Below are 27,030 nucleotides of genomic sequence, written 5' to 3' on the forward strand. Positions count from 1 at the left end.
CCGGATGTGGACGCGTAGTGTAGAGGTTGGGACCTAAACAATGGCTCAGTCCGATAGTTTCATCGTTCGCCGATCTGACCAATCTCCACCAATGTGAGACTCGGCACTTTGATCCTCACCGGTGTCACACGGTTAATGAAATGCTTTGGGCTCCGTCTCTGACTTACTCCATGTAACCGGCGTTGCATTTTGTAGCCGAGATGCATCATGTTTTCTTCCAAACGCTTCGATTGCTTGAGAGCCTAGTTTATTTCCCAAGAGTTTCAATTTTCCTTGCGCCGAGTACAAGACATCTCCAATTGCAATTTTATAGCATTCTTTGTTACACAGACACTTCCCAATTAAGATAAGGTCTGAATCCTGGAACTTTCTGCACAATAATAGCCTTTTGTTAGTTTAAGAGCAGTTAATGTTAGAGATGGTGCGGGGCATTGTCACCCCATGATGGCTCCCCGTGACGGCTGCGCGGCTTCTCTTGACCTCCAAGTTACTAACGAAAACACTTCTGAGACGAGAGCACGTACAGAGGGACGGTAAATGGCAGAACAAAATGGCCCGAGAAGATCAATGACATTTATGGGGCCAACATTTAGTCTTTAGAAACAAAGCAAGAGTTCTAGAGAATCCAACACAATGATGGTGGGAAGGTCCGGAGTCGTGTTATACCTAATCCTTATACTACTAGGCTCCGTTCACACCTAACACTGGCCATACGTATAGACTAAAGGGCCTATGTGACATGGAAAGCCTACTTTCAATGATGTATAGTACGTGGGCTATGTTATATACTGCGTGGCTGTGCTATATACTATGTGGCTGCTATATACTACATGGCTGTGCTATATACTACATGGCTGTGCTATATACTACGTGGCTGTGCTATATACTATGTGGCTGTGCTATATACTACATGGCTGTGCTATATACTACGTGGCTGTGCTATATACTACGTTGCTGCTATATACTACGTGGCTGTGCTATATACTACATGGCTGTGCTATATACTACGTGGCTGTGCTATATACTACGGGTTGTGCTATATACTACGTGGCTGTGCTATATACTACGTGGCTGTGCTATATACTACATGGCTGTGCTATAAACTACGTGGCTGTGCTATATACTACGGATTGTGCTATATACTACGTGGCTGCTATATACTACGTGGCTGTGCTATATACTACGTGGCTGTGTTATATACTACGTGGCTGTGCTATATACTATGTGGCTGTGCTATATACTACGGGTTGTGCTATATACTACGTGGCTACTATATACTACGTGGCTGTGCTATATACTACGTGGCTGTGTTATATACTACGTGGCTGTACTATATCCTGCACCCCGAATCCCCGACATCCTGCGACCAATCAGCAACAGACGCAGTCCAGCCGCAAATTGACGCGAGATTTAAACCACACTTCGCTGATTGGTTGCGCCCGGCCGCGACCAATCAGTGATATTGACGCGGTATTTAAACACCGCTTCGGTCATTGGTCGCGGCCGGCCGGGCACGACCAATCAGTGACAGGTGCAGTCCGGCCGCGAATTGGCACCAGATTTGAACCACGCTTCGCTGATTGGCCAGCCGGGCGTGACCAATCAGCGATATTGGCGCAGAATTTAACCCCCACTCACAGCGCGACGTACATACATACATATTCTAGAATACCCGATGCGTTAGAATCGGGCAACCATCTAGTAAATAGATAAATAGATAATAGACAATAGATAGATAATAAATAGATAGATGATAGATAATAAACAGATAGATGATAGATAGATAATAGATATATTGATAGATGATAGATATACAGTATGCTATATAATCAGTTGTTTGTTTGTTTTTTTAAATAAATAATTGAAAAAAAATTGGCGTGGGCTGCCACGTAATTTTCGTAACTAGCATAGGGAAAGCCAACCCATGGGGGCAGATGTTAATAATCTGGGAAAGGGGACAATATCCCTAAATGTTTCCAGGCCAATAATAACAGCTCACGGCTGTTTGGTTAGCCTTTACTGGTTATTATACAGGGGGACACCAGAAAAAAAATGACATGGGGTCCCCCATATAATTTCTAACCAGCAAAGGTTAAACAGACAGCTGTGGGCTGATATTAATAGCCAGGCAAGGTGTCAGGGATATTGTCCCCCCTCCTCAGCTAAGAACATCAGCCCTGAGCCGCCCCAGAAATGGCACATCCAAAATATCCACCAAATCTGTCACTAAGCCTCGCTCTTCCCACTTGCCCTATTGTGGTGGCAAGTCGGGTAATAGGGTTGGGGTTGTTGTCAGCTATTTTATGTCAGCTGGGGAAATGTTTAAGCCTTGGGGGAAGGTTGCAATAGTCCGGAAGGCTCATATCATGTAAATTCTAGCAGAACTCTTGTAGAGACTGCGACATATATGTAAGTGTAATAAAAAACTAAAAAAATAAAAGTGGGTAAAACTGTCCCATATATTTCTAGTTACAGACTTGCTGCTGAAAATGTTGTTCCCCTAATAACTTGATACCTGAGGCGATAAACAATTATTTGTAATATAGCACGCAAGGTCTCCAAGATGAAATATGACATCTCTTACGTATGTATCTCTTTATGTCAGCAAGTCTGTTCTGCGCAAGCAGCTGCCTGCATTCTGCCACATCGGGTCTCATAAATGAGTAATTTTGTTAAGAAATATACATAAATCAGTATTCAAATAGAAGTAGGCCATGTTTTGTAAACACAATAATCTGAATGTATATTTATGACTAGACTGATACCGGCAATATCGAGGGAGATGATGACTGCTGCAGAGGAAAAGGACTGCAAAGAAATAAACAATTCCCCATGAAAATGAAAAAAACAACAAAACTTTCTATATAATGCACTAAATACAAGAATATATTTACTATAAAACATTCCCTATGTACAAGAATATAACTACTATAACACTACCTCTATGTACAAGAATATAACTACTATAATACTGCCCCTATGTACAAGAATATAACTACTATAATACTGCCTCTATGTACAAGAATATAACTACTATAATACTGCTCCTATGTACAAGAATATAACTACTATAATACTGCCACTATGTACAAGAATATAACTACTATAATACTGCTCCTATGTACAAGAATATAACTACTATAATACTGCTCCTATGTACAAGAATATAACTACTATAATACTGCTCCTATGTACAAGGATATAACTACTATAATACTGCTCCTATGTACAAGAATATAACTACTATAATACTGCCCCATATGTACAAGAATATAACTACTATAATACTGCTCCTATGTACAGGAATATAACTACTATAATACTGCCCCTATGTACAAGAATACAACTACTATAATACTTTCCCTGTGTACAAGAATATAACTACTATAATACTGCTCCTATGTACAGGAATATAACTACTATAATACTGCCCCTATGTACAAGAATATAACTACTATAATACTGCTCCTATGTACAAGAATATAACTACTATAATACTGAATCCTATGTACAAGAATATAACTACTATAATACTGCCCCTATGTACAAGAATATAACTACTATAATACTGCTCCTATGTACAAGAATATAACTACTATAATACTGCCCCTATGTACAAGAATATAACTACTATAATACTGCCCCCTATGTACAAGAATATAACTACTATAATACTGCTCCTATGTACAAGAATATAACTACTATAATACTGCCCCTATGTACAAGAATATAACTACTATAATACTGCCCCTATGTACAAGAATACAACTACTATAATACTGCTCCTATGTACAAGAATATAACTACTATAATACTGCCCCTATGTACAAGAATATAACTACTAGAATACTGCCCCTATGTACAAGAATATAACTACTATAATACTGCCCCTATGTACAAGAACATAACTACTATAATACTGCCCCCTATGTACAAGAATATAACTACTATAATACTGCTCCTATGTACAAGAATATAACTACTATAATACTGCCCCTATGTACAAGAATATAACTACTATAATACTGGCCCAGATGTACAAGAATATAACTACTATAATACTGCCTCTATGTACAAGAATATAACTACTATAATACTGCCTCTATGTACAAGAATATGACTACTATAAAACGTCCTCTATGTACAAGAATATAACTACTATAATACTGCCCCTATGTACAAGAATATAACTAATATAATACTGCCCCGATGTACAAGAATATAACTACTATAATACTGCTCCTATGTACAATAATATAACTACTATAATACTGCTCCTATGCTCAAGAATATAACGACTATAATACTGCCCCTATGTACAAGAATATAACAACTATAATACTGCTCCTATGTTCAAGAATATAACTACTATAATACTGAATCCTATGTACAAGAATATAACTACTATAATACTGCCTCTATGTACAAGAATATAACTACTATAATACTGCCTCTATGTACAAGAATATAACTACTATAATACTGCCTCTATGTACAAGAATATAACTACTATAATAATGCCTCTATGTACAAGAATATAACTACTATAACACTGCCCCTATGTACAAGAATATAACTACTATAATACTGCTCCTATGTACAAGAATATAACTACTATAATACTGCTCCTATGTACAAGAATATAACTACTATAATACTGCTCCCTATGTACAAGAATATAACTACTATAATACTGCCCCTATGTACAAGAATAGAACTACTATAATACTGAATCCTATGTACAAGAATATAACTACTATAATACTGAATCCTATGTACAAGAATATGACTACTATAATACTGCCCCTATGTACAAGAAAATAACTACTATAATACTGCTCCCTATGTACACGAATATAACTACTATAATACTGCCCCTATGTACAAGAATATAACTACTATAATACTGAATCCTATTTACAAGAATATAACTACTATAATACTGCCCCTATGTACAAGAATATAACTACTATAATACTGCCCCTATGTACAAGAATATAACTACTATAATACTGAATCCTATGTACACGAATATAACTACTATAATACTGCCCCTATGTACAAGAATATAACTACTATAATACTGAATCCTATTTACAAGAATATAACTACTATAATACTGAATCCTATGTACAAGAATATAACTACTATAATACTGCCCCTATGTACAAGAATATAACTACTATAATACTGAATCCTATGTACAAGAATATAACTACTATAATACTGCCCCTATGTACAAGAATATAACTTCTATAATACTGCTCCCTATGTACAGGAATATAACTACTATAATACTGCTCCCTATGTACAAGAATATAACTACTATAATACTGCCCCTATGTACAAGAATAGAACTACTATAATACTGCTCCCTATGTAAAAGAATATAACTACTATAATACTGCCCCATGTACAAGAATATAACTACTATAATACTGCTCCCTATGTACAAGACTATAACTATTATAATACTGCCCCCTATGTACAAGAATATAACTACTATAATACTGCCCCCTATGAACAAGAATATAACTACTATAATACTGCTCCCTATGTAAAAGAACATAACTACTATAATACTGCCCCATGTACAAGAATATAACTACTATAATACTGCTCCCTATGTACAAGACTATAACTATTATAATACTGCCCCTATGTACAAGAATATAACTACTATAATACTGCCTCCTATGTACAAGAATATAACTACTATAATACTGCCTCCTATGTACAAGAATATAACTACTATAATACTGCCCCTATGTACAAGAATATAACTACTACAATACTGCCCCCTATGTACAAGAATATAACTACTATAATACTGCCTCCTATGTACAAGAATATAACTACTATAATACTGCCCCTATGTACAAGAATATAACTACTATAATACTGCTCCCTATGTACAAGACTATGACTATTATAATACTGCCCCTATGTACAAGAATATAACTACTATAATACTGCTCCCTATGTACAAGAATATAACTACTATAATACTGCCCCTATGTACAAGAATATAACTACTATAATACTGCCCCCTATGAACAAGAATATAACTACTATAATACTGCCCCTATGTAAATGAATATAACTACTATAATACTGCCTCCTATGTACAAGATTATAACTACTATAATACTGCTCCTCTGTACAAGAATATAGCTACTGTAATACTGCCCCTATGTACAAGAATATAACTACTATAATACTGCCTCCTATGTACAAGAATATAACTACTATAATACTGCCCCTATGTACAAGAATATAACTTCTATAATACTGCTCCCTATGTACAAGAATATAACTACTATAATACTGCTCCCTATGTACAAGAATATAACTACTATAATACTGCCCCTATGTACAAGAATAGAACTACTATAATACTGCTCCCTATGTAAAAGAATATAACTACTATACTACTGCCCCATGTACAAGAATATAACTACTATAATACTGCTCCCTATGTACAAGACTATAACTATTATAATACTGCCCCCTATGTACAAGAATATAACTACTATAATACTGCCCCCTATGAACAAGAATATAACTACTATAATACTGCTCCCTATGTACAAGAATATAACTACTATAATACTGCTCCCTATGTAAAAGAACATAACTACTATAATACTGCCCCATGTACAAGAATATAACTACTATAATACTGCTCCCTATGTACAAGACTATAACTATTATAATACTGCCCCTATGTACAAGAATATAACTACTATAATACTGCTCCCTATGTACAAGAATATAACTACTATAATACTGCCCCTATGTACAAGAATAGAACTACTATAATACTGCTCCCTATGTAAAACAATATAACTACTATACTACTGCCCCTATGTACAAGAATATAACTACTACAATACTGCCCCCTATGTACAAGAATATAACTACTATAATACTGCCCCTATGTACAAGAATATAACTACTATAATACTGCTCCCTATGTGCAAGACTATGACTATTATAATACTGCCCCTATGTACAAGAATATAACTACTATAATACTGCTCCCTATGTACAAGAATATAACTACTATAATACTGCCCCTATGTACAAGAATATAACTACTATAATACTGCCCCCTATGAACAAGAATATAACTACTATAATACTGCCCCTATGTACAAGAATATAACTACTATAATACTGCCTCCTATGTACAAGAATATAACTACTATAATACTGCTCCCTATGTACAAGAATATAACTACTATAATACTGCCCCTATGTACAAGAACATAACTACTATAATACTGCTCCCTATGTACAAGACTATAACTATTATAATACTGCCCCCTATGTACAAGAATATAACTACTATAATACTGCCCCCTATGTACAAGAATATAACTACTATAATACTGCTCCCTATGTACAAGAATATAACTACTATAATACTGCTCCCTATGTATAAGAACATAACTACTATAATTCTGCCCCTATGTACAAGAATATAACTACTATAATACTGCTCCTATGTACAAGACTATAGCTACTATAATACTGCCCCTATGTGCAAGAATATAACTACTATAATACTGCCTCCTATGTACAAGAATATAACTACTATAATACTGTTCTATGTACAAGAATATAACTACTATAATACTGCCCCCTATGTACAGGAATATAACTGCTATAATACTGTTCTATGTACAAGAATATAACTACTATAATACTGCCCCTATGTACAAGAATATAACTACTATAATACTGCTCCTATGTACAAGAATATAACTACTATAATACTGCTCCTATGTACAAGAATATAACTACTATAATTCTGCTCCTATGTACAAGAATATAACTACTATAATACTGCCCCTATGTACAATAATATAACTACAATAATACTGCCCCCTATGTACAAGAATATAACTACTATAATACTGCCCCTATATACAAGAATATAACTACTATAATACTGCTCCTATGTACAATAATATAACTACTATAATACTGCCCCTATGTACAAGAATATAACTACTATAATACTGCTCCTATGTACAAGAATATAACTACTATAATACTGCTCCTATGTACAAGAATATAACTACTATAATACTGCCCCCTATGTACAAGAATATAACTACTATAATACTGCCCCCTATGTACAAGAATATAACTACTATAATACTGCCCCCTATGTACAAGAATATAACTACTATAATACTGCTCCTATGTACAAGAATATAACTACTATAATACTGCCACTATGTAGAAGAATATAACTACTATAATACTGCCCCTATGTACAAGAATATAACTACTATAATACTGCCCATATGTACAAGAATATAACTACTATAATACTGCCCCTATGTACAAGAATATAACTACTATAATATTGCTCCTATGTACAAGAATATAACTACTGTAATACCGTCCCTATGTACAAGAATATAACTACTATAATACTGCCCCTATGTACAAGAATATAACTACTATAATACTGCTCCTATGTACAAGAATATAACTACTATAATACTGCTCCTATGTACAAGAATATAACTACTATAATACTGCTCCTATGTACAAGAATATAACTACTATAATACTGCCCCTATGTACAAGAATATAACTACTATAATACTGCCCCCTATGTACAAGAATATAACTACTATAATACTGCTCCTATATACAAGAATATAACTACTATAATACTGCTCCTATGTACAAGAATATAACTACTATAATACTGCCCCTATGTACAGGAATATAACTACTATAATACTGCTCCTATGTACAAGAATATAACTACTATAATACTGCTCCTATGTACAAGAATATAACTACTATAATACTGCTCCTATGTACAAGAATATAACTACTATAATACTGCCCCTATGTACAGGAATATAACTACTATAATACTGCTCCTATGTACAAGACTATAAGTACTATAATACTGCTCCTATGTACAAGAATATAACTACTATAATACTGCTCCTATGTACAAGAATATAACTACTATATTACTGCTCCTATGTGCAAGAATATAACTACTATAATACTGCCCCTATATACAAGAATATAACTACCGTACTATAATACTGCTGCTAAGTACAAGAATATAACTACTATAATACTGCCCCTATGTAAAAGAATGTATCTACTATAATAGTGTCTTTATGTATAATATTTCTTTTTTATAGCTTTGTGAATGAATTTTACTCAAAAGTTGCTGAATTGAATAATTAGAAGACTTCTGGTAGCTCTGGGTCTGGGTTTGATTTATGATCATTGTCCATTAATCCCATAGATCTATATATTTTACTCACAGACTCCTCCACCTGCACAGTAAAGTCAGTGTTGTATATGAGAACCTCATGGTTCCAGATCAGCTGTAATTTCATTAATAATTTTGTCATAAGAAACACACAGAACAGCAACATGTAAGTGAATACCGTCAAAACCAATTACCTGCAGGAGGAAGGTTGTAGCAATAGGATAAACGGTGTAACGACGAAGGTCAGATGATATTGCTCCATCCTAAAATTGCTGTCAATTAGAAGGGACACGGATTGGGACTGTGCAGGGATTTGTATTGTAAATGAACTATTATAACCGTGACCTGACGACGGAAGGTTAATATTACAAGTCATATGATTAGTTCCAGGTTCATAGAACAGGAAGAAGATTGCAGGCGTGACTCCACATTACTTACTTCATGTAATGGATCCTGAACACAACATCATATAAGGTTTTCATAAACAGATAGATAGATAGATAGATAGATAATAAATAGACAGATAGATAGACAATTGATAGATAATTGATAGATACACTATGTTCCAAATTATTATGCAAATAATATTTCCTCCTATTTTCTCTAAATTACCTATCTGAATTGCAGTCATTGTTATTTTCCAGTCATCTACTATTCTAGTATAATCGCAATGTTTTGGAACAAACTGCCTATGAAAACAGTATCTTTTTAAAAATAATAAACACTCAAAATGCATGTTCCAAATTATTATGCACAGCAGAGTTTTCAACCTTTTTTTTTTTTTTTTTTAACAAAAAAGTGGTCAATTGTGAAGTTAAAAGCATTATCAGCTTATTACAAAATGAAATCAAACAGTTTTCAAGTGAAAACTTTATTCTGGGTGATGTTACATTTGCACATAGGACCCCTTGTTGGAAAGAAGCTTCTGAACTCTCTGGTCCATTGAATTTGTCAGTTTTTGGATGGTTTCTGCTCCAATTGTTTTGCATGTGGACAGAATCCCCTCCCAGAGCTGTTGCTTAGATGTGAACTGCCTCCCGCCATCATAGACACTCCTTTTGATGATGCTCCAGAGGTTCTCCATGGGGTTGAGGTCAGGGGAAGATGGTGGCCACACCATAAGTTTGTCCTCTTTTATGCCCATAGCAGCCAGAGATGCAGATGTGTTTTTTGCAGCATGAGACGGTGCATTATTATGCATGAAAATGATCTTGCTGCGGAAAGCACGGTTCTTCCTCTTGAACCATGGCAGGAAGTGTTTTAGAAACTCCACATAGATTATGGAGTTCATCTTTACCCCTTCAGGGATCATAAAGGGGCCGACAATCTCTCTCCCCATGATTCCAGCCCAAAACATTACTCCACCTCCTCCTTGTTGGCGCCTTAGCCGTGTTTTCATGGGGTGTCCATCAACCAGCCATCCTCCACTCCACCTATCTGGACCATCGAGCGTTGCACGGCACTCATCGGTGAACAAAACCGCTTGGAAGTCAGTCTTCATGTATCGTTTAGCCCACTGGAGCCGTTTCTGCTTGTGTGCAGTGGATAGAGGTGGTCGACAGGATGGCTTACGCACAGCTGCAAACCTCTGAAGGACCCTGCATCTTGTTGTTCTGGGGACGTTGGAGGCACCAGCAGCTTCAAAAACTTGTCTGCTGCCATGACAAGGCATTTTTGCAGCTGCTCTTTTAACCTTACGCAATTGCCTGTTGGAAAGAGTCCTCAATTTTTCCTTATCAGCACGCACACGTGTGTGCTGGGAATCAGCTACATACTTCTTGATTGTGCGATGATCACGATGAAGTGTCTTGGCAATGTTGATTGTAGTCATGCCTTGACCTAAATACTCCACAATTTGTTGCTTCTCAGCAGCCGACACATCCTTTTTCTTTCCCATTTTGGCAAAAAAATGTAGGCTGCTTAATAATGTGGAACAGCCTTCTTAAGTAGTCTTGCCTTTATTTGGACACACCAGCCAAACTAATGTGCACAGGTCTCTGCAATTCAGTGATATAAAGAGCCCCGACACATCACCAGCAATGAGTTTAAATGACAAACAAAAAAATTCTAACCTTATCACTCCTAAACTCTTTGTGCATAATAATTTGGAACACAGTGTAATAGTTAGATAATTGATATACACTGCTCTAAAAAATAAAGGGAACACTAAAATCCCACATCCGAGATATCACTGAATGAAATATTTTAGTTGCAAATCTTTATTCATTGCATAGTGGAATGTGTTGAGAACAAAAAAACCTAAAAATTATCAACGTAAATCAACAACTAATATCCCACGGAGGTCTGGAGTTGGAATGATGCTCAAAATCAAAGTGGAAATTAAGTTACAGGCTGATCCAACTTCAGTGGAAATGCCTCAAGACAAGGAAATGATGCTCAGTAGTGTGTGTGGCTTCCACGTGCCTGCATGACCTTCCTACAATGCTTGGGCATGCTCCTGATGAGGCGGCGGATGGTCTTCTAAGGGATCCTCACAGACCTGGACTAAAGCATCAGCCAACTCCTGGACAGTCTGTGGTGCAACGTGACGTTGGTGGATGGTGCGAGACATGATGTCCCAGATGTGTTCAATCGGATTCAGGTCTGGGGAACGGGCGGGTCAGTCCATAGCTTCAATGCCTTCATCTTGCAGGAAATGCTGACACACTCCAGCCACATGAGATCTGGCATTGTCTTGCATTAGGAGGAACTCAGGGCCAACCGCACCAGCATATGGTCTCACAAGGGGTCTGAGGATCTCATCTCGGTACCTAATGGCAGTCAGGCTACCTCTGGCGAGCACATGGAGGGCTGTGCGGCCCTCCAAAGAAATGCCACCCCACACCATTACTGACCCACTGCCAAACCGGTCATGCTGAAGGATATTGCAGGCAGCAGATCGCTCTCCACGGCGTCTCCAGACTCTGTCACGTCTGTCACATGTGCTCAGCGTGAACCTGCTTTCATCTGTGAAGAGCTCAGGGCGCCACTGGCGAATTTGCCAATCCTGGTGTTCTGTGGCAAATGCCAAGCCTCCTGCACGGTGTTGGGCTGTGAGCACAACCCCCATCTGTGGACGTCGGGCACTCAGACCATCGTCATGGAGTTGGTTTCTAACCGTTTGTGCAGACACATGCACATTTGTGGCCTGCTGGAGGTCATTTTGCAAAGCTCTGTCAGTGCTCCTTCTGTTCCTCCTTGCACAAAGGCTGAGGTAGCAGTCCTGCTGCTGAGTTGCCCTCGTACAGCCCCCTCTACATCTCCTGGTGTACTGGCCTGTCTCCTGGTAGCGCCTCCAGCCTCTGGACACTACTCTGACAGACACAGGAAACCTTCTTGCCACAGCTCGCATTGATGTGCCATCCTGGATGAGCTGCACTACCTGACCCACTTGTGTGGGTTGTAGAGTCCGTCTCATGCTACCACGAGTGTGAAAGCACAACCAACATTCAAAAGTGACCAAAACATCAGCCAGAAAGCTACTGAGATGTGGTCTGTGGTCCCCACCTGCAGAACCACTCCTTTATTGAGGGTGTCTTGATAATTGCCAATAATTTCCATCTGTTGTCTATTCCATTTGCACAACGTCATGTGAAATTGATTGTCAATCAGTGTTGCTTCCTAAGTGGACAGTTTGATTTCACAGAAATTTGATTTACTTGGAGTTAGATTCTGTTGTTTAAGTATTCCCTTATATTTTTTGAGCAGTGTATAATAGATAATTGATAGATAATTGATATATATCTATCAATTATATAACTATTATCTAATAGTTAATAGATAGACTCACATCTAAAACATAAAAAATGGAGGCAGTAAACCAGTTCAAAGTGGAAAAAGTGCTATTTAATAGCCCAAAATAGCGACGTTTCAGCACAAAGTGTGAGCCTTTTGGCTTGAGAAAGGCTCAGATTTTGAGCCTAAACTTGATCTATGAAATAGCACTTTTTCCACTTTGAACTGGTTTACTGCCTCCATTTTATATATTCTACAATGAAGGTTTGGTATTTGCCTGGGGGGGGGGGCACCCAACTACACTATTTTGCCTGTTGCTGCTTTTTTTTTTATTTCGAGCCTCACATCTATCCACAGATTGTCTGACATTGTAGTTCAGCTCCACTAAAATGAAAGCGGAGCTGCAATACCAGACATAACCTGAGGACAGGTGTGGCGCCATTTTTGGAAGAAATCAGTTATTTTTTCATCCTCTTGAACAGTCCCTCCTATGGAGGCAATTGCTGTAGCGCACGTCTGTTGGGACCATTGGTTACGGCTCTTACAGGGACATGTGTGGCCTTTCTTTTCCTCTGCATGAAGGCCAGAAAAGAAGAATATGTAAAAAATGTTGTAGAAGTCCCCAAAGGTCTCGGGAGCGGCATGAATCAGGAGAGTAACAGGAAGGGTTTAGCTGCTGCTCCTGAGCCCTGGTGCTGACGCCAGACGACATTACATAGGGACTTATACTGTAAAATAGAAAGGACAAAACTTTATGAATTTCTTTGGTGAAAGTTCTAAACTATCAAGAAAAACGGTTTTAAAATATACTGACCTATTTTGTTTTTTTTGTCTTTTCAGCCCCAAGCACAGCCCAATACGGCATCACTGGAAGGGCAGAAATCCTCTTCTCTTGTTGGTACCTGGTTTTGACACTTTCCTCTTTCACGAGCATAATCTACCTTAAGAACATGGTTATACAATAAACCTCCCGAACCACAACAAGGCTTTAAAGATGTCTGCAGGATTGCTGACGGCAGGATGCGACCTGGTGCTGTGTGACGCAGTGTGGGATGGAGTCGGCAGTACATACACGGGGAATGATCGGCTTCTTTAGAATTTTTTTTTCTTTTTTCTTTTTTTTTTTTTCCTTTTTGTAAATACTTTAATTCTTCTTTTTCGATTTAGCTGCATTACGTTGTGACGCAGTACACATTGTCCTTTTTCTAAGAAAAACAAACGAACAAAAAAAAAAAATACAAAAAAAAAAAAACTATAACGTGACAGCTCTGAAATTACTTTTAGAGGATATTAATTGTGACTTCATGTTTGTAAATTTACAAGTTTTCAAAAAAGAGTCTGGTGACCGTAAGGTGCGGGTTATGGTTTACAACAAAAATAAGCAAAAGAAAAGAAAACAAATTATAAAAAAAACACAACCCTGATAATAGTAAGAGAAAAGTCAAGAGAATATCGCCGTGGTAAATAATATACTTCAAAGCTCCGAGGCGCGTTCTCTTGCTTTTTGAAATATGATTTGGAACTCTTGCGTATCAAACATTTTCCATTTTTATTACAAAAATATTGCCTTCAAAAGATTACACCAGTTACATTTAGCTAGATCGACTGCAAGTTTTGGGTATCCAGATACAGTATTATACAAAAATAAAACTACGAGGAAAAAAAAAAACTGCATGAAGCAGTTAAATTTATACCTGTATGTCTCGCATGGGTGTGCCTTCATAAAGTTTTGTTCTCTTTTTTTTTATTCAGATGGGGGTTTTATTAGCTTAAGGGGGATTCAGTCTCTCTCTCTATATAAATATATATAAAAAAAAATGTTGAAATGTACAGAACATATTTTTAGGAATTCATATCATGTAGCCACCCAAGTGTGAAAGACTTTTACGTGTGCTTCTGAAAATGTCCATACGTCAGCCGGTGTTCAGTTTAAGTGTTCTCCAACCCATGCAGAGATCACACGTCTGCAATGTAACGCAGCTTTTGTTGGCGGATAGGTGCGGCCCCTTAGTCGATGCTTTTGCAGAACTGTTTTAAGGGCAAACGTGTCTATGAAGACCCAGATGAAGAGGACTTTCGAAATTGCTTCAGAGTCAAGTCGTGATGAGGTCTATACCGTCCACCATCTGGAATTTGGTTCAACCATTCTCCCAGCTCGTCCTAGATTAAACCACTCATAAATGGTCATGGTCTAATGCCCTCAGTATTTTTAAGGACAATTATGTATCTTTGAAGACCCAAATGAGATGGACTTTGCTTATGGTCACCAAAATGACATGAGATAATTTGTGAGGTCTCCCGGACTATAGCTTCTTCCATTTGTGATGTGATTCAACTCTTCGTCCAGTTTGCTAAAATCCTAGATTACGTCATCCATGGATGGTCATGTGGGGAAATGTTCTCAATTGTTTTAAGGGCAATTATGTATCTATGAAGATTCAGATGAGATGGACTTTGCTTGTGGTCATCAAAATCATGAGATAAAGAGATAAATAATGAGATCTCCCAGGCTACACCTTCCACCATGTGGGATGCGGTTCAACTCTTCGCCCAGTTTGCCAAAGTCCAAGGTTAATCCATGAATGGTCATATGGTAAAATGTCCTCAATTCTTTCAAGGGCAAATATTAATCACTGAAACTCCAGAAGAAATGGACATAAAACATTGCGGGAGGCCCATACGTCAACACATTTCACCATCTGTGATATGGTTCAACTCTTTGTTCAGTTTGCTAAAATCCTAGATTACGTCATCCATGGATGGTCATATGGGGAAATGTCCTCAATTGTTTTAAGGACAATTACGTTATCTATGAAGATCCAAACGTGATGAACTTTACTTACGGTCATGGGATCTCCCAAGTTATACCATCCACCAGGTGGGATGTCATCCAACTCTTCGCCCAGTCTGCTAAAGTCCACAAATGGTCATAAGTCTTTAAGATTTTTAAGGACAATTATGTATCTATGAAGACCCAGATGAAGTAGACCTTACTGGTGGTCATCAAATAGTTATAATGAGCTCTCCCAGTCAATAACTTACTCCAACTGGGCTGTGGTTCAACTCTTCACCCAGTTTGCCAAAGTCCAAGGTTAATCCGTTCATAAATGGTCAGCGTTCATATGCCTTTAACCCTTTCAAGGACAGAAATTAATCACTGAAGTTGACTTCAAAATGACATCGGAGATAACAGGAGGTGCATAAGTCAATAGATTCCACCATCTGGGATGTGGTTCAACTCTTCACCAAGTTTGCTAAAGTCCTACGTTAAGCCATCCACAAGTAATCATATGCCTTTAAGCCTTTTAAGGGTAATTATTATGAGTCTATGAAGACTCAGATGACGTAGACTTTGTTGGTGGTCATCAAAAAGAGATAAGCCTTGATGTCCTTTCACCAACGGGGCTGCGGTTCAACTCTTCGCCCAGTTTGCCAAAGTCCCATGTTGATCTACTCATAAATAATCAGTGTTCATATGCCTTTAACCCTTTCAAGGGAAAATATTAGTCACTGAGGACCTAGAAGAAGTGGACTTAAAATGGGTATAACCAGAGTCATGACTCAAAGGTTATCTCAATGTGGGACATTGAAAATATTTTTGGGGTAAACTAAGTGAATATTTTGAGAAAAGAAAATCCTGACTCCAGTCGTCTGCATCCAATCACCTTCCAGAGAAATATTGTGGGTGGAGTTATCCTATGAATAAATATATATTGTTACAGGTTATATCACAATTTGATACTAGTGACGGGGTTGGTGTTGAGTATTTTTTATCTTTTTGGTGATCGATGTTGACGTGACCGCCATGTACAAGACATATAGAAGTGGAAAGATGGTAAAATCCAGGCTCAATACTTTTGTCTGGGGATAAAATTTGGATTGGTGCTGTTTACAAAAAGGGCAAAAAAGGCTGTTCGGCTAAAGAGTCCAAAAATATTTAAAACGAAGACTACAGAAACGTTGTTATGCATTGACACAACTATTGTGATGATCATTTGGCAGCTAAAATATGGCAGATGGAGGATCCTAGGGCAGGGGGTGCACAAACGTAATCACTGACACATCTCTAAACGGCTCTGCAGTACATCGTCTAGCGCTGAGCTTCTTGGCTTACAAGACCTACATCATGTTTTTGCAGATCCCTGATTATAGCACAAATCTCATATGTTTTTGTGATTTCAGAGCTATTCCTCTTTAAAAAAAAAAGTATTATTCAAAATTCTTTTGAAAAATGTTGTGCAAACGAGAATGTGACAATCCATTTTATCATCCATCCGATACTTCATGGAATCTGTATTGTTTTGCACTTGATTTTGTACTGAATTTGTGAAACTAGCGAAAATAGTTGAGAAAAAAGTGGATATATTTGGAAATGGGTCTACTCAGCGGAAAATAAAAACTCTGGTAAAAATCACTGAAGTTCACGGAGTCTGTTTGTGTCACTTCATTTGTCTCAACAAGCTAAATGGGTAGAAGGTAAAAGAAGAAGAAGCGAAAGGAGAAAAAAGCAACGAAGGATAGAAATACTTTATAAGACAGAAAAACGGAAAGGAGGGTAAGGAAGAGATAGAAAAAAAGAAAGAAAAGAGGAAAAGATGGACTAAGAGGTTAATGATGAGAGAGTCAGAGATGAAAGAAGAAAAGGATAAATGAAAGGGAGGATGGAAGGTTGGGAAGAAGGAGGAGAAGGGGAATAAAGAAAGGGTTAAACAAATAGAGGAATAAAATAAATATAAACGAAAATATAAAATAAAATATATAAGTAACTAAAGGAGGGCAGAATGCAAGTGAGAAGGTATGGGCAATAGAAAAAAAAGAAAATATAGAAGAAAATAACTTTAAAAGAAAAGAATGTAAAGGATAATGAGGATGGAGGAGAAAGAGAAAATAGAACGGAGGAATAAAAGCGTAAGAAAGGTTGTGTGAGTAAAGGAAGGAAAGACTAGACTAAGCGGGAAAAATAAGGAAGAAGTGTTCAAATTAGAAAGTAAATGAAAAGATTAGGAAGGAAGGAGATAAAGGAAGGGAGACTAAGAATGAAAAGGGAATAGGGAAAAAAGAAGGGAAAGAAGAAAGTCAAGATAAAGGTGGGAGGATTGGAGAAAGGTAAATAAAAGTAGAGAGATTCAAAGGGGAGTTGAAATGATGGGAAAATGACAGATTGGTGAGAATGGAAAAGAGGTGGATAAGTAAGAAAGAAAGAAGGAAGGGAAGAAGGAAGGGAAGAAGTAATGGACTAATAAAGGATATATGGCTGGAAGGGAAAGAAGAATGGGAGACAAAGTGAGAGAAGGAGAATAAAGTGGAGAAAAAGAAAGGAAGGAAAGTGTGGGAGGAAGGAGGGATGGAAACAGAAAAAGGAATGGAGAGAAGAAAAATGAGTAAAGACAGAGAGGAAGAAAGAAGGTGAGGAAAAGGCGCAAAAGTGATAGAAGGTTATATTAATAGTAAGAAAAAAGGAGGCAACAAAAAGAGGAATATAAGGAGGAAGGAGAAAGGAGCAGGTAACGGAGAGAGGACAAACAGGAGAGGAGCATGGTGTGCAGGAAAAGGAAACTGTTACATAAATTCAATCTCCGTCAGATCTGCTCCTAATGACGGGTGCAGACATGTTCCCTGGAGAGTTTGGGTCACCAATACCCGGGAGTCCACTGGTTCCATTGAATATCAGATTCATAAAAACACATTTTTACTCCTCAATTCTTAACTTCCCATAGGAAATGGCAGCCATCAGCCTGGTACCTATAGTTAGCAGCAGATCGGAGGAACGTGACGTCATCCGTGGTGTTAACAGTAAGAAGACGCCGCTCAAACCCCAAATCTGTTCCTCCCGATGAGCGCTATATACGAGGCGACGTCCGACGCTCCGCAGAACGGTTCCTGCTTCATCTCCTTCAGTCTTTGTTAAATATAAGATACTTGTTAATCATTTCCTCACTTATCTGCTCCACCAAGAATCTGCCAAGACGTAGATGACACGGCACCTTGAAGATATAATCGTGTGTAAAGAGCTGGATTATTTATTAGGTTTGACAAGAGAACAAGCTGAAAAAAAAAATCAAATAACAGTTCTTCTTATTTCCTTTTATCTTTTTTTTTAACCATAAGGAGCCATTCTTGGAGTGTGAGCCACAGCCAATAATGGAGCTGGATGATACTAGCTCCTAATATAGTCTACATCTATGGACTAATGGAAAATGCTATATAACCACTAGGGGCAGTATTCCCTCCTATACATATATAACCACTAGGGGCAGTATTCCCTCCTATACATATATAACCACTAGGGGCAGTATTCCCTCCTATACATATATAACCACTAGGGGCAGTATTCCTTCCTATACATATATAACCACTAGGGGCAGTACTCCCACCTATACATATATAACCACTAGGGGCAGTATTCCCACCTATACATATATAACCACTAGGGGCAGTATTCCCCCCTATACATATATAACCACTAGGGGCAGTATTCCCACCTATACATATATAACCACTAGGGGCAGTATTCCCTCCTATACATATATAACCACTAGGGGCAGTATTCCCTCCTATACATATATAACCACTAGGGGCAGTATTCCCTCCTATACATATATAACCACTAGGGGCAGTATTCCCTCCTATACATATATAACCACTAGGGGCAGTATTCCCTCCTATACATATATAACCACTAGGGGCAGTATTCCTTCCTATACATATATAACCACTAGGGGCAGTATTCCCTCCTATACATATATAACCACTAGGGGCAGTATTCCCTCCTATACATATATAACCACTAGGGGCAGTATTCCTTCCTATACATATATAACCACTAGGGGCAGTACTCCCACCTATACATATCTAACCACTAGGGGCAGTATTCCCACCTATACATATATAACCACTAGGGGCAGTATTCCCCCCTATACATATATAACCACTAGGGGCAGTATTCCCACCTATACATATATAACCACTAGGGGCAGTATTCCCTCCTATACATATATAACCACTAGGGGCAGTATTCCCTCCTATACATATATAACCACTAGGGGCAGTATTCCCTCCTATACATATATAACCACTAGGGGCAGTATTCCCTCCTATACATATATAACCACTAGGGGCAGTATTCCTTCCTATACATATATAACCACTAGGGGCAGTACTCCCACCTATACATATATAACCACTAGGGGCAGTATTCCCACCTATACATATATAACCACTAGGGGCAGTATTCCCCCCTATACATATATAACCACTAGGGGCAGTATTCCCACCTATACATATATAACCACTAGGGGCAGTATTCCCTCCTATACATATATAACCACTAGGGGCAGTATTCCCACCTATACATATATAACCACTAGGGGCAGTATTCCCACCTATACATATATAACCACTACGGGCAGTAATCCCACCTATACATATATAACCACTAGGGGCAGTATTCCCTCCTATACATATATAACCACTAGGGGCAGTATTCCCTCCTATACATATATAACCACTAGGGGCAGTATTCCCTCCTATACATATATAACCACTAGGGGCAGTATTCCCTCCTATACATACACTCACCGGCCACTTTATTAGGTACACCATGCTAGTAACGGGTTGGACCCCCTTTTGCCTTCAGAACTGCCTCAATTCTTCGTGGCATAGATTCAACAAGGTGCTGGAAGCATTCCTCAGAGATTTTGGTCCATATTGACATGATGGCATCACACAGTTGCCGCAGATTTGTCGGCTGCACATCCCAAAGATGCTCCATACAAGGCAGGATGGATCCATGCTTTCATGTTGTTTACGCCAAATTCTGACCCTACCATCCGAATGTCGCAGCAGAAATCGAGACTCATCAGACCAAGCAACGTTTTTCCAATCTTCTACTGTCCAATTTCGATGAGCTTGTACAAATTGTAGCCTCAGTTTCCTGTTCTTAGCTGAAAGGAGTGGTACCCGGTGTGGTCTTCTGCTGCTGTAGCCCATCTGCCTCAAAGTTCGACGCACTGTGCGTTCAGAGATGCTCTTAGGCCTACCTTGGTTGTAACGGGTGGCGATTTGAGTCACTGTTGCCTTTCTATCAGCTCGAACCAGTCTGCCCATTCTCCTCTGACCTCTGGCATCAACAAGCCATTTCCGCCCACAGAACTGCCGCTCACTGGATTTTTTTTCTTTTTCGGACCATTCTCTGTAAACCCTAGAGATGGTTGTGCGTGAAAATCCCAGTAGATCAGCAGTTTCTGAAATACTCAGACCAGCCCTTCTGGCACCAACAACCATGCCACGTTCAAAGGCACTCAAATCACCTTTCTTCCCCATACTGATGCTCGGTTTGAACTGCAGGAGATTGTCTTGACCATGTCTACATGCCTAAATGCACTGAGTTGCCGCCATGTGATTGGCTGATTAGAAATTAAGTGTTAACAAGAAGTTGGACAGGTGTACCTAATAAAGTGGCCAGTGAGTGTATATAACCACTAGGGGCAGTATTCCCTTCTATACATATATAACCACTAGGGGCAGTATTCCCACCTATATATATATAACCACTAGGGGCAGTATTCCCTCCTATACATATATAACCACTAGGGGCAGTATTCCCTCCTATACATATGTAACCACTAGGGGCAGTAATCCCACCTATACATATATAACCACTAGGGGCAGTATTCCCACCTATACATATATAACCACTAGGGGCAGTATTCCCACCTATACATATATAACCACTAGGGGCAGTACTCCCACCTATACATATATAACCACTAGGGGCAGTACTCCCACCTATACATATATAACCACTAGGGGCAGTATTCCCTCCTATACATATATAACCACTAGGGGCAGTATTCCCACCTATACATATATAACCACTAGGGGCAGTATTCCCTCCTATACATATATAACCACTAGGGGCAGTATTCCCTCCTATACATATATAACCACTAGGGGCAGTATTCCCTCCTATACATATATAACCACTAGGGGCAGTATTCCCACCTATACATATATAACCACTAGGGGCAGTAATCCCTCATATACATATGTAACCACTAGGGGCAGTAATCCCTCCTATACATATATAACCACTAGGGGCAGTATTCCCACCTATACATATATAACCACTAGGGGCAGTATTCCCTCCTATACATATATAACCACTAGGGGCAGTATTCCCACCTATACATATATAACCACTAGGGGCAGTATTCCCTCCTATACATATATAACCACTAGGGGCAGTATTCCCTCCTATACATATATAACCACTAGGGGCAGTATTCCCTCCTATACATATATATAACCACTAGGGGCAGTATTCCTTCCTATACATATATAACCACTAGGGGAAGTATTCCCTCCTATACATATATAACCACTAGGGGCAGTATTCCCTCCTATACATATATAACCACTAGGGGCAGTATTCCCTCCTATACATATATATAACCACTAGGGGCAGTATTCCCACCTATACATATATAACCACTAGGGGCAGTAATCCCACCTATACATATATAACCACTAGGGGCAGTATTCCCTCCTATACATATATAACCACTAGGGGCAGTATTCCCACCTATACATATATAACCACTAGGGGCAGTATTCCCTCCTATACATATATAACCACTAGGGGCAGTATTCCCTCCTATACATATATAACCACTAGGGGCAGTATTCCCACCTATACATATATAACCACTAGGGGCAGTATTCCCTCCTATACATATATAACCACTAGGGGCAGTATTCCCTCCTATACATATATAACCACTAGGGGCAGTATTCCCCCCTATACATATATATAACCACTAGGGGCAGTATTCCCACCTATACATATATATAACCACTAGGGGCAGTATTCCCTCCTATACATACACTCACCGGCCACTTTATTAGGTACACCATGCTAGTAACGGGTTGGACCCCTTTTGCCTTCAGAACTGCCTCAATTCTTCGTGGCATAGATTCAACAAGGTGCTGGAAGCATTCCTCAGAGATTTTGGTCCATATTGACATGATGGCATCACACAGTTGCCGCAGATTTGTCGGCTGCACATCCCAAAGATGCTCCATACAAGGCAGGATGGATCCATGCTTTCATGTTGTTTACGCCAAATTCTGACCCTACCATCCGAATGTCGCAGCAGAAATCGAGACTCATCAGACCAAGCAACGTTTTTCCCATCTTCTACTGTCCAATTTCGATGAGCTTGTACAAATTGTAGCCTCAGTTTCCTGTTCTTAGCTGAAAGGAGTGGTACCCGGTGTGGTCTTCTGCTGCTGTAGCCCATCTGCCTCAAAGTTCGACGCACTGTGCGTTCAGAGATGCTCTTAGGCCTACCTTGGTTGTAACGGGTGGCGATTTGAGTCACTGTTGCCTTTCTATCAGCTCGAACCAGTCTGCCCATTCTCCTCTGACCTCTGTCATCAACAAGGCATTTCCGCCCACAGAACTGCCGCTCACTGGATTTTTTTTCTTTTTCGGACCATTCTCTGTAAACCCTAGAGATGGTTGTGCGTGAAAATCCCAGTAGATCAGCAGTTTCTGAAATACTCAGACCAGCCCTTCTGGCACCAACAACCATGCCACGTTCAAAGGCACTCAAATCACCTTTCTTCCCCATACTGATGCTCGGTTTGAACTGCAGGAGATTGTCTTGACCATGTCTACATGCCTAAATGCACTGAGTTGCCGCCATGTGATTGGCTGATTAGAAATTAAGTGTTAACAAGAAGTTGGACAGGTGTACCTAATAAAGTGGCCGGTGAGTGTATATAACCACTAGGGGCAGTAATCCCTCCTATACATATATAACCACTAGGGGCAGTAATCCCACCTATACATATATAACCACTAGGGGCAGTATTCCCTCCTATACATATATAACCACTAGGGGCAGTATTCCCTCCTATACATATATAACCACTAGGGGCAGTATTCCCTCCTATACATATATAACCACTAGGGGCAGTATTCCCTCCTATATATATATAACCACTAGGGGCAGTATTCCCTCCTATACATATATAACCACTAGGGGCAGTATTCCCTCCTATACATATATATAACCACTAGGGGCAGTATTCCCTCCTATACATATATAACCACTAGGGGCAGTATTCCCCCCTATACATATATAACCACTAGGGGCAGTATTCCCTCCTATATATATATAACCACTAGGGGCAGTATTCCCTCCTATACATATATATAACCACTAGGGGCAGTATTCCTTCCTATACATATATAACCACTAGGGGCAGTATTCCCTCCTATACATATATAACCACTAGGGGCAGTATTCCCTCCTATATATATATAACCACTAGGGGCAGTATTCCCTCCTATACATATATAACCACTAGGGGCAGTATTCCCTCCTATACATATATATAACCACTAGGGGCAGTATTCCCTCCTATACATATATAACCACTAGGGGCAGTATTCCCCCCTATACATATATAACCACTAGGGGCAGTATTCCCACCTATACATATATAACCACTAGGGGCAGTATTCCCTCCTATATATATATAACCACTAGGGGCAGTATTCCCCCCTATACATATATAACCACTAGGGGCAGTATTCCTTCCTATACATATATAACCACTAGGGGCAGTATGCCCTCCTATACATATATAACCACTAGGGGCAGTATTCCCTCCTATACATATATAACCACTAGGGGCAGTATTCCCTCCTATACATATATAACCACTAGGGGCAGTATTCCTTCCTATACATATATAACCACTAGGGGCAGTATTCCCTCCTATACATATATAACCACTAGGGGCAGTATTCCCTCCTATACATATATAACCACTAGGGGCAGTATTCCATCCTATACATATATAACCACTAGGGGCAGTATTCCTTCCTATACATATATAACCACTAGGGGCAGTATTCCCTCCTATCTATATATATAATTGTCTAAGGGTTTTTCCGTCTGTCTGTCTGTCTGTCTGTCTGTCTTTCTGTCTGTCTGTCCTGGAAATCCCGCCTCTCTGATTGGTCGAGGCCGCCAGGCCTCGACCAATCAGAGACGGGCACAGCATGGCGACGATGATGTCATTATGGAAATGGCCTGGCGGCCTCGACCAATCAGTGATGGGCACAGTATCGACGTAGATGTCATAATGGTTGCCATGGCGACGATGATGTCATAAAGGTTGCCTCAACCAATCAGCGACAGGCACAGTCTGCCGCGAATTCTGGAATCATCACTGTCCATATACTACGGGGACATGCATATTCTAGAATACCCGATGCGTTAGAATCGGGCCACAATCTAGTATATAAATAACCACTAGGGGCAGTATTCCCTCCTATACATATATAATCACTAGGGGCAGTATTCCCTACTATACATTTATAACCACTAGGGGCAGTATTCCCACCTATACATATATAACCACTAGGGGCAGTATTCCCACCTATACATATATAACCACTAGGGGCAGTACTCCCACCTATACATATATAACCACTAGGGGCAGTATTCCCTCCTATACATATATAACCACTAGGGGCAGTAATCCCACCTATACATATATAACCACTAGGGGCAGTATTCCCTCCTATACATATATAACCACTAGGGGCAGTATTCCCTCCTATACATATATAACCACTAGGGGCAGTATTCCCTCCTATACATATATAACCACTAGGGGCAGTATTCCCTCCTATACATATATAACCACTAGGGGCAGTATTCCCTCCTATACATATATAACCACTAGGGGCAGTATTCCCTCCTATACATATATAACCACTAGGGGCAGTAATCGCAGTATTCCCTCCTATACATATATAACCACTAGGGGCAGTATTCCCTCCTATACATATATAACCACTAGGGGCAGTATTCCCACCTATACATATATAACCACTAGGGGCAGTATTCCCTCCTATACATATATAACCACTAGGGGCAGTATTCCCTCCTATACATATATAACCACTAGGGGCAGTATTCCCTCCTATACATATATAACCACTAGGGGCAGTATTCCCTCCTATACATATATAACCACTAGGGGCAGTATTCCCTCCTATACATATATAACCACTAGGGGCAGTATTCCCTCCTATACATATATAACCACTAGGGGCAGTATTCCCTCCTATACATATATAACCACTAGGGGCAGTATTCCCACCTATACATATATAACCACTAGGTGCAGTATTCCCTCCTATACATATATAACCACTAGGGGCAGTATTCCCTCCTATACATATATAACCACTAGGGGCAGTATTCCCTCCTATACATATATAACCACTAGGGGCAGTATTCCCACCTATACATATATAACCACTAGGGGCAGTATTCCCACCTATACATATATAACCACTAGGGGCAGTAATCCCACCTATACATATATAACCACTAGGGGCAGTATTCCCTCCTATACATATATAACCACTAGGGGCAGTAATCCCTCCTATACATATATAACCACTAGGGGCAGTATTCCCTCCTATACATATATAACCACTAGGGGCAGTATTCCCTCCTATACATATATAACCACTAGGGGCAGTATTCCCTCCTATACATATATAACCACTAGGGGCAGTATTCCCTCCTATACATATATAACCACTAGGGGCAGTAATCCCACCTATACATATATAACCACTAGGGGCAGTATTCCCCCCTATACATATATAACCACTAGGGGCAGTATTCCTTCCTATACATATATAACCACTAGGGGCAGTATTCCCACCTATACATATATAACCACTAGGGGCAGTATTCCTTCCTATACATATATAACCACTAGGGGCAGTATTCCCACCTATACATATATAACCACTAGGGGCAGTATTCCCACCTATACATATATAACCACTAGGGGCAGTATTCCCCCCTATACATATATAACCACTAGGGGCAGTATTCCCACCTATACATATATAACCACTAGGGGCAGTATTCCCTCCTATACATATATAACCACTAGGGGCAGTATTCCCTCCTATACATATATAACCACTA

The 27,030-nt window shown here is 39.2% G+C and overlaps 1 protein-coding gene across 2 annotated transcripts in view; it reads left to right on the forward strand.

Annotated features, from left to right (window-relative positions):
• NEGR1 (neuronal growth regulator 1) overlaps nucleotides 1–17,411 on the forward strand; it is a 548,474-nt gene extending 531,063 nt beyond the window's left edge. For both annotated transcript variants that reach the window (XM_077277581.1, XM_077277582.1), the window contains one exon: nucleotides 13,838–17,411. In XM_077277581.1, the coding sequence (XP_077133696.1) occupies nucleotides 13,838–13,962 (125 nt within the window). In that variant the 3' untranslated portion in view covers nucleotides 13,963–17,411. The remainder of the gene's footprint in view (nucleotides 1–13,837) is intronic.
• Nucleotides 17,412–27,030: the final 9,619 nt, after the last annotated feature.

The sequence above is a fragment of the Ranitomeya variabilis genome, chromosome 8, assembly GCF_051348905.1.
Source record: "Ranitomeya variabilis isolate aRanVar5 chromosome 8, aRanVar5.hap1, whole genome shotgun sequence".
Taxonomy (NCBI): Eukaryota; Metazoa; Chordata; class Amphibia; order Anura; family Dendrobatidae; genus Ranitomeya; species Ranitomeya variabilis.